Here is a 12,876-nt window from a genome sequence, read left to right as displayed (position 1 = left end):
GCTCAGCATGTTTTTTTGTGTGTTGAAATGAAGTTGTTGAGTATGACTAAGCAGCAATCATAATGATGAGTTCGATACGGTTATATGAAAATGCGTTTTTATTATTCATCCAAATATTAGTCGTATACCAAAGACATTTGCCTCAATAAAAGATCCTGAGTTACAGAGGTTCATTCTTGGTTTTTACTTTGATTAGCTTTACTTAGTTTGGCTTGGTCAGTTGACATATAATGCAAAACACACAAACACATTAATAAAACATTAATAATTTTCAGAAATGCATGAATAAGTTAGATATCATAAAGATATCACTCTTCATAAACAATATTGTAAAACATTGTACATTCAATCAAGCAGATTTTAATGCTACTTCATATTCTCACAGAATCCGGTTTTGTCAGATGGTTTCATTCATTAAGTGTTAGTGATATTTATTAAGACATTGAGAAAAGTTTCATAAATGAATGCACTTTGTTTTCAAACTAATTCTCATAAATCCACAGTCCTCTCTTTGTTTTACAAGAAAGTGACATTAGCGTGTGTTTTCCCTCATTTGAATTTCCATAGGGACATCATGGTGAATCATGCATGTCTGACACAACAACGACAACAACAACAACAACATCCTCCAACATTTGAAATCTTGATACAAGATGAACACTATCCCCACATACAAAAACCCTTTCTTACTATTCCACTGAATTAATATTGTTAAATCATCTTAATGATTGTGACTTGATTCTGAAAGGTCGAAGACAAAACTACTGTAGGTTCCTACCTCAGAACCCGGTGACATTTCACCCCCTCGTATATGACTCATGAAAATTACACATTCACATACATGGTCGGATGACACATCTCCTGTTAGGACAGCTACGATATCAAGTGTGCTGCTGAGAAAAGTGCATTACAAAAGTGAGAACTGCTGTCATTCAGATCAAACAATGAAATAAATAACTGACCTTTCCCCCTGAGTGAAAGTAACAGGAACAAGAGCACAGAGAATAACATGCAACACACACCAACCAAAAGCTATATAAATACTTCTGAAAACAAATAAAAATATCCCACTGATACAGTGATTTAAAAAGTGCATGTAAGCAAACCAATATGGTTTATAATTGAAGGTGGAAACTTGACTGGTACACTGACAGTCCTCCTGATGATTTCATTGAAATCTCTATTCAGGAACATAGTAAAATGCTGATGTTCAGCATTTAAATAAACTGGGAAGCAGCTTTATGATACAGAATCGCTGAATGATCCTTCACAAAAGATATACTGTCATACTAAAATGATGCAATAGGTGAAAATCCTCATATAAGGATACTGAAGATAAACCCATCCTTCTCCAGAGATGATCTAGATTCATTCATTCAAGTTTAGGATGACTGTGTTGGGGTTCATTTTAAAAGCTCTTTTTGGTATTAATTATTTGACAAAGGTCCATTCAATCCATAATTGTTCTTATCTACATCTTGATGGTGAACAGTTAATCGTATTATCAAGACTGATGTTTCATGTGCGTACTGTTATTTGCTCTCTAGACCTCTATTGGAGAAGGCGGGGAACGCTGGGACTGATCAGTCCTAGTCACTCTTGGTCCTGTAAGGATGTTAAACGCCGCCTAGAGGAGGCACTTTTCTTCTTCAAGATGAGCTTGAGCTGAGGGAGAGAAAGAGCGAGAGGGGAAAAATTGGTGTCAGCTAGTGAGTTCTTCTCGTTCCATGACGCTACAAAACAATGGAGCCACGATCAAACTGTACAAGAGAATGTTTGCACGGCACGAGTCCTTGCAGACTGTTTGTTATTAAATAAAAGCCTCTCACTCTCTCTCCTTTGTCTCCGCTCTGCAGTAAGTGAGCGGGCTGGTCGTTCTCCAGGTTGCGGATGCTGGGATCAGCACCACGACTCAGCAGCAGCCGGATCAGTTCCTCCTGATAGGGGCTTCCGTGCAGCCCTGCGGCCATGTGTAGGGCAGTGTGTCCGTGAGCCTGAGAGGAGACAGACAATATATAGATCATGATGTCACGCTGTTGCGCGCTGAAACTTTATGTGTTCTAGAGTTCATTACAGTATAGCCGCGGCGCTACCATTGGGCCCGGGTGGGCCTGGGCCCACCCATTTTAGGTCCGGGCCCACCCATTTTGACCCAGTTCATCCAATAAGCAGCCAGAGGAAAGCTTTGAGTGAAAGCGCCAATCAGCGGCTTCTACCCCACGTGTGGACTCTTAAGCCTGCCCACAGGCTGCATCGTCACCATCAAGCGATCCAATGAAATGAATGACTTTAGCGCGAAAGCTTTTCAAGCAAGCTCAATGAGACAGACACATACAGTAGCTAATATGAAACGCAAAACAAAACAAAGCAGCTTATTTTCATTTCAATTCAGCAAAAAATGCTCAGAGGAGCTGGACCAGGAGGAGGAAACTCCGTCCTGCTCGGCCGCCCTTTCCCCAACAAGTCCTCCAGTAGCCACCCCCTCACACCAGCAAGGCAAGTAAGGTTAGGCCGCCCGCAAAGGCTGTCTGTATCAGGGATTAAAGTTCTCCGCCGCTACGACGGATTTCTGTTAATTGCAGGGTTCCCGCCTGTCCTAATTTTTTTTATTCACTTTTCATAATTTTAAGGCCGTAAATATGCTTACGTTTCTCAAATAGTGTAATAAATGTCTTAATTTCAGTTTGAATAGGTCTTAAATTAAGGAAAGATGAAGTGTAGCCTATTTACATTACTGAGGGGGATGTGATCAAAGCCTGGAGTGGAGTGAAAACACTTTCCTCTCTCCACTCTAAGCGTTCTGTAATCACTCAGCTCTGACTCCACTCCGGGTTTTCCATCCCCGTACACGGGAAAAACTGCTCCATGTTCAACTTCACCTCATTTTAAAAGTTATTCAAATACCATATGCACGCGAAAACTGTGTGTCATGCGCAGGCAAAAAAACCAAAAACATTTTTGGCGTATAAATGACACGAGAAATACAATTCGTGGTATAGATACGATCATACGCACTTTCATTAGAACGTGTTGCGTAGGTAGGCTACGTGGTCGCTGTCCTCAGAAAAGCGCTGAAACGGAGATGAAGGGGACTATTTGGCTTATTTTAACTGGCCCATCCAGTTTTCTGGAGGCCCACCTACAATCAAAATCCTGGCGCCGCTACTGGGATACAGTATAAGTGAGTCATTGGGTCGTTCACTCAACCGATTCAATAAAAAAACTCATCATGAATCATTTAGGACTGGGTTGTATTTATGTGATTCCTTGAATCATTCCACTGATTCATTCAAAAACAAGGGAATCATACAGGAACTATATGAATTACTGTATGAGTGAGTCACTGGGTAGTTCACACAACTGATTCGAAAAAAAAAAAAACACTCTGAATCATTCAGGAAGGAAACAGGTGTTTTTTATGCGTGAGTCAGGGAATCATTAAACCGATTCGTTTAAATTTTTTTTAATAATTCAGGGACAAAACAAATTACTGTAGCCTATTTATGAGTCGGCCACTCAGCCTATTTGTTAAAAACTCCACTGATTCATTCGGAACGAAACAGGGGACTTAATTGATTCAATTCATTCAATTTACAAAATCAAAAATATTCATTTAGTAACGAAACGTCACTATAGGCTACATCTCGTTGTTTAGACTGAGAAGCGCAGCAATTAAATAGGCTATGCTTTGGCTTTGTTCAAAACTAATTCTGCTGGCAGAGCAAAAACAGACAAAATAACTAATATTTTAACTAAAATGTAAGTTACTCAACTTTAATTTCTTGTTTACACCTACAATAGTTCTGTTGGTCTAAATTTCACCGCGGCTGCGATTAACTGTGACACGAGGCTTGTGGATATTACCTACTACGTATGATTTTGAGGGTAAATGAAAGTCAATACAATATCGTCATCATGTTTCTCACTTTCATGTTGATGAATGCTTGCATATTGGAGAGTTGTAGGCTCAGAAGGAAGCGCACGAGATGGATATTCCCCTCCTTCACTGCCAGATGAAGAACGGTCTTGTTGCTTTTGATTTCCTGAAAAAGACAGAAGCATAGTCTGTCAACAAAGTGAAACTGAAGCGACATCAAAGCTGGCGTGGCATGAATGAGGTTTCTTCCTTTTGCGGCATTCTCAGACCGAAACCACGCGCTATATGGAACAATGACAAAATCAATTGTTTGTCTGTCTGTCAGAAAGGAACATTTGGGAAATATGTCTAGTCTTTTCCTATACCTATAAATATCTACTATAATTTGTAAATGACTGACAGTAACAGAAATGTGTGTGTTTGCTGTTGCTAACTTAGCAATAATACACCATGTAAAGAAAAAACAACAACAGCAGTTCCTTCAACAGGTGCCCACCAATCATATATGGATTTAAAAATATTTTTTTGAGGACAAAAAATATTTTTTATTTAAAGATATTTATTATTATAAAATAGCAAGTAAGCAAAAGCTAAAAAAAGTTGATTTGATATTTCACTGTCCCTTCCATATTATATAGAAGCCTAATTAAATTAGGAAAATATGTTTGATATAGCCTAGTATACTATTCAAAAGTTTTGTGTCAGTTAGATATTTAATAAATTAACACTTTTATTCAATAATGATGCATTAAATTGATCAAAGTGACATTTATTCTGTTACAAGATTTCTAGAAAGCTGTGCTTTACGGTATATTCTTCAAATAATACTAAAAAAACGTATCGCACTTTCCACAAAAATATTAAGCAGCGCAATTGTTTTCAATATTGATAATAATAAGAAATGTTTCCTGAGAATTAAATCAGCATATCAGAATGATTTCTGAAGGATCATGTGACACTGAAGACTGGAGTAATGATGCTGAAAATTCAGCTTTTCCATCACAATAGAAAACAGTCTGTTCTGAAGACTGAAGTGTAATAATATTTCACAATATTACTGTATTTATCGTCTTTTTGATCAAATAAATGCAGCCTTATTGAGCATTTTTTCAAAAATATAAAAAATCGTACAAACCCCAAACTTGTGAACAGTGGTGTATATGATACATCAACAGCTTTATTTTTGGTACTTTACACATTATTATGGGGCCGGCTTAATGTTTTATAATATGTATTATTTAATAAGTGTCTCTGCTCTGTATGTATATCCACCAAGGGGTCCTTTAGCAATAATGAACACATTACTTCATTACCATTGGGATTAAAACTGTACTGAAAATACAAAACATTAAAGAGCGATTAAATTGACTACCTGACTGAGAACTGAAGCCCCAGCATTTATAAGAAGCTGCAAACACATCAGTTTATCTTCTGCCTGAGTCTGTAGACCGCCATCGCTTATCCATGTTGGGGATGAGGAAGAGGCATTTATAGCCTTCATCGTGGCACAGTGAGAGATCACTGCACAGTGCAGAGGAGTCAGACCTAAAGTTAGCAGGCAGAAGCAAGAGCTGATTATTATTGTTTCCTCAGATGTAACTGTGATGCTTGATAGAGAAAAGGTTTATACCTTCAAAATTACGAGCCTCCAGGTCCACTGGCAGTCCAGCAAATAAAATAACCTATAAAATCATAGTGGTTTTGATGCATGTTTTTGTTATTTTTAATGATTTGACATTAATGGGTGGTCTCTCACCTCCATGACACGAGGGAAACCGTAGGTGGCAGTCAGATGGAGCGCAGTTTGACCGTTGACGTCACAGATGCCGATGTCCGCACCAAGAGAGAGAAGATCGTGGACTATATCTGGTTGATTAGCAGTTACGGCCACCAGCAAAGCAGTCTTCAATACAAAGGAACAAAAAGTCAGTGAGTGCATTAATAATAATACAAATTCCCTGGGGCATCATACATGTGTCCTACAATAGGTTTACATGCACCCAAGGTCATAAAACACTACATTATAGCATCACTTCTTTTCTCACAGCACCTGAACTGGCTCAATTAAATAATTTGCTCTGATTGGACAGATGGCTCTGTCTATTGTGATTGGTTTACCACTTAAAGAGCATGTCGAAACGTCATATGGAGGCTTTCTCAGCTCTAGCACACACACTGATATACAAACTTTAATGATGTCGTTGGTTTTACCTTATCAATCTCATTCTTTGGAAGTATTGTACAGTGGATTTGCTTTCGCAGCTCAGAAAACAGTGTATTCTCAACACAAGACAAACCAAACACTTCCAGGCATCAGTTACAACTACAGTGTTTGAGTGCGGGTCAAAGTAGACGTTATTCGCAGGCAGCCAGTGAAGACTAGGCTGGTATTATGCAAATTTGTTACAAGCCTACATAGGTTTATTCAGGAAGTAAGACTGGAATTACTGACAGCTTGTTTTAGGCAGTTCAGAATCTGTTCATATAGAATAACTATTTATTGTCCACTTTGAACTTTTCAGACCTTTTACATTCACAAACAGTTATATTACACACTACATGAAAAGTATAATGAAACTATTATACGTAATGAAACACTAAATAAGGAGGGGCTCTTTAACAGTATTTTGTTGTGATATTCACCTTGCCCTTGTGTTCTTTAGAGTCCAACTTCCCCAGTCCACGAAGTTTCTCCGCAGCAGCAAAAGCATATTCCCTCAGGCCTTTCGCAGTATAGATATGTAAAATCCTAAAAGAGAGGAAGAACAAAGTTTCAGTTTTCATTTACAGTCTAACAACCTTTCTGTTTTCAGTTAGTCACTTTTCTATAGGACCTGCGCTTATACTGTGGTTTCATTAGTTGAGAAACTCGCAAGGCCTTAGAAGACCCCTCTGGTGAAACACCTAATGCCGATACATTAACTGAGCAATTTACATAATGACAGTATGTGTACATGACTGGAACGTATCTAAATAAGACTGCAAATTCTATTTAGCATACAAAATTGCTACATTGAAAATGACCTCCCAGTATTTATATTGGTTTCATTTGTTTTTTCAAGACAAATTTTACGACAAATTTTAGAAACCTTTTTTTGTGTACACATATTAATAAAAAAAATTCAAAAGGGTTAAAAACTATTTTATGGAAATATTAGGAATTATTCGTTCATAAATATCATTACGTTTTTGGGCATTCACTTCACATGCCGCTCATCCTGTGACAAAAGCTTTTAGAATTAGCATTGAAGAACTTTTTTTTTTTTTAAAGAAATACTAATAAAAGATAATGCCTATCTGCTTAATTTGACTAAAATCATGGACCCATTTTCATAAAAAAATTAAATAAGATAAAATGCTACACATTTAAACATCCCTAAATTTATGGGGGTTACTAGAAAAGATTTTATACATAACCATAACATTTTGGGTTAGCGATTTTTTTATTTTATTCTTTTTTTTTTTTAAATAAATGAATACTTTTGATCAGCAAGGATGCAATTGATCAAAAAGTGACAGTAAAGACTTACAATGTTACAAAAGATTAATTTTTCGAATAAATGCTTGAACTTACAGTTCATGAAAAATATATCATGGTTTGCACACACAAAAAAAACATTAAGGAGCATAACATTGATTAAAAAAAATATTAAATGTTTCTTTAGCACAAAAGCTTTCTAAAAATAGAAAACAGGTATTTTAAATTGTCGTAATATTTCACAACATCACTGTTTTTACTGTATTTTTGCAGTCTTGGTGAGCATAATAAAAATAATTGAACAGTAGTGTAGCCTACTCATTTGAAGTCTACAGAACTACAGATCATTCTTCCCTGTTACCGCATCGGTGGTAGTATATCTTCACCCTAAACAACTTGCAGAAAATGTTCCTTTGACTCACGTGTCCCCATCATCATCCTGCCAGGTGGTCCTACTGTAATCCATGTTCTGCAGGAAGACTCGAGCCTCCTGCAGCTTCACCATATCCATTTGGGGCCTGAACTCTTGGAGAACGTATTGGCTTGCGTGATCCTCAGCTCTGGATTCAGATGGCCAACACAAGCCTGAGCTCTGAACAGGGACTGTCCCAGTCATATCAGTCCCGGCTGCAGTTACAGAGCACTCTGTTATAGACTGTGAGAAATGACAGAGAATGGGACTAAAGCTTGACTGAATGAACATGATTATGTAAGAAGCCTTCAAATATTATGCTGCCTCAAATACTTTTAAAAGCTCTTACATATTGCTGTGTTGTCTGGGCGTCCTGGCAGTCGTGCATCTGCTGAGGGCTGTAGCCAGTGGCAAGCGTTTGTCCAGTCTGGGTAAAGTTTGGTGCGGCGGAGGAACTGGACATGAACGAGAAAGGGTTGCACTGCTGTAGAGAGGAATGCGCCTGATGAATGCTGGAAACTTCCCATCGGTCGTATCTAACTGCGGCCATGTCTGTGTAGCTTGCACTGGTTCCTGCGAAGGAAAGGGATCACCTTTAGAATTGAAATGTCATTGAAGTCCCATTTTAAAAGCAAAATGAGGTGCTCAGACTCACCGACAGTGGGAGATTGTACTGATGCCAACACCTGTTGGAAACATTTTGGAGGATGATTAAAGCCATTTATATCAGCCTCAAGACATTCATACTTAGAGGTATAATAGTTTTGACTGACTGGGACAGGTGCAGCGCCACCAGCAGTATACGATGCAGTAGAGCAGGAGGGGGGTGCTGAGGAGGTCTCTCTCTTTCTCTTCTGCTCCAGGAGTTTCTTCACTGTGGGCAGAGGGTAACACGCCTTTTCCTTCGGTGCTGGGGACACAGGAATAAACCATTTTTAATCATAAATAATGTTTTTTGTTGTTGAAAAGTCTAAGTAAAGATAACTGCTGTTAAAGAATCACAGAAAACGTATCACAGCAGCACAACTGTTTTCAACATTGATCATTATAAGAAATATGTCTTGAGCCTCAGCACATTAGAGTGATTTCTGAAGGATCATGGGACACTGAAGACTGAAAATTCTGCTTTACCATCACAGGAATAAATTAGACTTTAAAAAATATTACAATAGAAAGTAGTTATTTTAAAATGTATACTGTTAAATCTCTAAACTGATATTGATTTATCAAGTGAGAGTCCACGCACCCTTGTCCATTATCAAGTTCATATTCTTCATGAAGATTTCTTAATAAAGTATGTAATTTATTTTACAATTATATAATTGTGGAACTTTATTAACCAGATGCAGCTAATAATCATATTTATTCCTAAAATAAATGCTATGAAATATTTTTAGTTTTAAATTAACAACAGTTAATCAATTACGGAAAGGTGAGATGGGTATTTTATCATATTTCTATAAAATTCCAGACATTTGTTTTACAATGCCACAGCAAATGTAAGTGATTTGTTCAAGCAAGTAAAACATGAACTTCTTGCTAAATATCTATCTTACTTCATTTATTGTTGTAGTTCTTTTCAAGTAAAACGGATTGATTTCTACAGTAACGTGATTTCCCCATGGCCGTTTTTAATAGCAGGTGTCGGTATGACATTCAAATGTATTTTCTTCGTGTTAGTCACTAAAAGAAACTGAAAAAGACAAGAATGCAAATATCGGAGGTTTCCAGTGGGCTTTAGTTACGTACTCTAGAGCAGAGAGAAGGAAAGTTTCTTCAAACTCTTGACCCCAAACGTGAGATAAGAAAAACATTTCCACCGAAGGAGCGTAATGCTCATCCTCTCACCCGTGAGGAAGGTATTCCATCTGGAAAAGAGGTGGTGAGGTCACTTCTACCTGTCTTCTTCATCAGAAACCCAGCGTCTATGGAGAGGGTTCTCGCAAGCACAGTCTATGTAACTATTTCCTTTTCTCCGTTACGCTCTTCGTGGCAAACCACATCTTCTTCCTGCAGTATATCTGACGTATACGTCCTCTGAAGGGGCCCATCAGAGGTGTGTGAACAGATAATGCCTGCCAAACAGTGGCAGTACTGAGCCGAAATCAGATTCAGCTGCATAGATCACAGTTAAGCTGTAATACTTCATCTAGCCACCATGAATAAACATGGAAGATCTCGTTTAATATTAATCTAATTACTGCTTCACTCACAGATAGCCTGTTTCTTTCCCAAAATGCAGTGTGAGAGAAACACTTCTAACTTATTTTACTATCTTGTATGGGCTAGTCAGAGTATTATGTACCTTCATGATCAGATATAATAGTTTTGCCTATATAGACTACACAATAATAGTGTTTCGGATGATTCATCTATATATAGCCTAGCTCAGACACAAGAACTGCTTTCTGTGAGATATCTATTTACAGGAAAAGTAACTGGTTTCTCCAAAACATTAAGTAATTCTTATGGCAAAGGGGATTCAGAAGAGGAAGGTGGCTTTGATTTAATCAGCATGGAAATTCCACTGGGCATAACCTCGAGAGGATCATTCCATTTCTTATCTGTCTTCTTTTTTTGTTGTTTCGTTCTCCATTCCAGTTTAATTACTCCACTTCTCAGCCTGTTACTTTTTAAAGCTCACTATCTCAAAATGCACTGCTCGACAGTGTACATTACATACAGTGGCATGTATAACAGACTCAAATGAAAGAAATACTAAAAGAAAAATGAAGATACTAAATTACTACATTTATGAAAGTTTAAGAAAAACGTTAGAATAACATTGGTCAAATATTTAATGTTTAAAAAATGTCTTGACAGATACACAAATTCTTAAGGTTATATCACCATGTTTCAATATGTAGCATAGTAATTAAATTATGATTTATTTACATTGTATAGGAGGGGGTGAAATCATTATCATGACTAGTTGACTAGTTAGTATAAGGCATTTATATATTGGACCCACAAATATCAGACAAAATAGTAAAGTTACAGTAGGCCTAGGCTATAGGTTTACAGTGAGAGTTGAATATCACAATCACACCGTTTTTTTTTAATGGCTAGCCTATGTTTCGTGTAGGCTATTTCTATGTTTTTATTTTATTTCTAAGTTATACAAATTTAATGTAGGAATGTTATATCGAAGTTTGACAGACGCTTAGAATGTGTTACTAGGCTACTCATGGTAGTGAAACACTTGACAGCCTATAGGCTACTCTAGCATAGCTAGGCTATATAAAAAATAACTGTGGTTTTGCTATCTGTCGCAACAGTTTTAAAGGTCACACGACGTCTACACAAGTCTACAGAACATTGCTTTTCATGCCTAAAATGTCCGAAAGCGTGGGCATCAGCGGCTGGGATACCCTCGCACCTCTATCTTGTAAATTCAAAGTCGGAAATCCCTGGCCAATGAGTCACGCGCGCGGGTGTCCTCGCGGGGATTCCGCACCCATCACTACACAGTACTACACACATAATTCACTCATTAAACAATCTTAGTTAGCCGTTTATTCTTCGACACTTTGTTTATTCCACGAGACATTTGTACTTATATAGTACAAATGCTTCCTTGATAGTTTTATTACAGTTTCTTATAGGCTACAGTTTTATTTTCGCTATCATTTTTAACAAGCTTTTCTTTATAAAAATGAGACCCACACCCATTAAAAACGGGAACTGAAAGTCTAAAAGGGAGGAGTAATTTATCAAGGGGTTTCTCCAAATAGCCGTAAAATCAACTCAGTGACTGACAGTATCTCTACGTTGTTGGGGGATCCTTTATTCAAATTAGTTGTCTATTTTTAAACGGTCATACATCACTGAACTTACGTCATAAAATAAATCATACAAACAGAAAGAGAAAAAGTAGCCTAGGCTATTCCATAGGCCTAAGTTGTTTCCAGCTAAACAGTTGTATCTAACAGCCTAGGTGTATTTTATAAATGACTTGGTAAACGCTAATGTCAGTGTTAAAATTAAAGGAACCCAAACACTTTAACGTAACATACCCGTCTCATAGGCTACGTTTTTGACACTTTTACTCCATCAAATCAAAAATCACTAATATATATTATATACTAATATATCGTATATTCTCCAATTCCTTCTGCTGTAGCTATAAATCTTGTAAATAAAAAATAATAATAAAAAGTATTCGTACTCACATTTCTGAAAGTGCATGTCAGAATCCCTTTAGCTGTCTTTAATTCTCGGCTCACGCCAGGTGAAATGAATGATGTCAGTCGCAGAAGAGCCTCTGATAAATGTCAACTCCTCGAGTCACTGCCTGTTAACTGACTTCGGCACGTTCTCTATGTATACAGAGAGCACGTTGTTTCCCCCGCCGCCCGTCGGTAGCTCCGCCCTGTTCTGACGAGCTGTCAAACACATGGAGCTTGACAGAGGCAGTACTATGGCAGTACGGGGTGATTTCTTTGCATATGTGCCAATAACAGATATAAGGATGTGCGAGACGATACAATGGAGAAATCTTTTAGAAATTTAAAGTAGCCAACTAAAACAATTTGCTAATACCTTTAATACAACCTCGTAATGTTTAGGTATTATTACATGTAGGCTAATCAAATGTAATCGTGTATTTAATGTTATTTCTATGTAAAGTTTAATATTCTCATGATTATTTTGAGTCAAGAGTTAAAATTACTGATTAAAAATTTGAAAATGTTTCAGCATCATTAATAGATTAGGTGTATTTAAGTCATTGTTGTGGATTCTTATGTTGGAAAAGTTTCTGTTGCATTTGAGAAATATAATTAAAGGGATAGTTCACCCAAAAATGAAAATTAGCCCCAAGGTTTACCCACCCTTAAGCTTTGCTTCAAAGACTTTATTAACCCCCCAGAGCTGTGTGGAGCACTTTTATCATGAATGGATGCCCTTGAATTGACTTAGAAAAATATATAAAGCAATTAACTGCCATTATAAAGCTTGGAAGAGACAGGACATTTTTTAATATAAATCCGATTGTATTCGTCTGAAAGAAAAAATTTCATATATGACTTGAAGGTGAGTAAATCATAGGCTAATTGACATTTTTGGGTGAACTGTCCCTTTAATATATTAATTGAATTAACATTAAAT

At 37.2% G+C, this 12,876-nt stretch overlaps 1 protein-coding gene across 2 annotated transcripts; it reads right to left on the bottom strand.

Annotated features, from left to right (window-relative positions):
• Window positions 1-89: 89 nt before the first annotated feature.
• nfkbid (nuclear factor of kappa light polypeptide gene enhancer in B-cells inhibitor, delta) lies at window positions 90-12,076 on the bottom strand. Of its 2 annotated transcripts, XM_079625592.1 has the most exons (12): window positions 11,940-12,076; window positions 8,541-8,677; window positions 8,423-8,453; window positions 8,117-8,340; window positions 7,778-8,010; window positions 6,521-6,626; window positions 5,634-5,780; window positions 5,508-5,559; window positions 5,250-5,422; window positions 3,927-4,043; window positions 1,830-1,994; window positions 90-1,665 (listed from the first exon to the last, which is right to left on the bottom strand). In XM_079625592.1, exons 1-12 carry the CDS (start codon window positions 11,953-11,955, stop codon window positions 1,594-1,596), a joined length of 1,473 nt encoding a protein of 490 aa, XP_079481718.1. In that variant the 5' UTR covers window positions 11,956-12,076; the 3' UTR covers window positions 90-1,593. The 2 variants fall into 2 exon arrangements, with proteins under 2 accessions (XP_079481718.1, XP_079481719.1); XM_079625593.1 differs by lacking the exon at window positions 11,940-12,076 and having other exon boundaries at window positions 7,778-7,982; window positions 8,541-8,646.
• Window positions 12,077-12,876: the final 800 nt, after the last annotated feature.

Source organism: Phoxinus phoxinus, assembly GCF_949152265.1.
Source record: "Phoxinus phoxinus genome assembly, chromosome: 10".
NCBI lineage: Eukaryota > Metazoa > Chordata > Actinopteri > Cypriniformes > Leuciscidae > Phoxinus > Phoxinus phoxinus.
Note: the sequence above shows the minus strand (reverse complement) of the source record. Positions and strands in the feature narration are given on the sequence as shown.

Coding starts and splice junctions, on each gene's coding strand:
- nfkbid (XM_079625592.1), bottom strand. Junction 5,781..6,520: donor CTAAAGAACACAAGGGCAAG/GTGAATATCACA, acceptor TTTGTATTGAAG/ACTGCTTTGCTGGTGGCCGT. Junction 5,560..5,633: donor GTTTCCCTCGTGTCATGGAG/GTGAGAGACCAC, acceptor ATGATTTTATAG/GTTATTTTATTTGCTGGACT.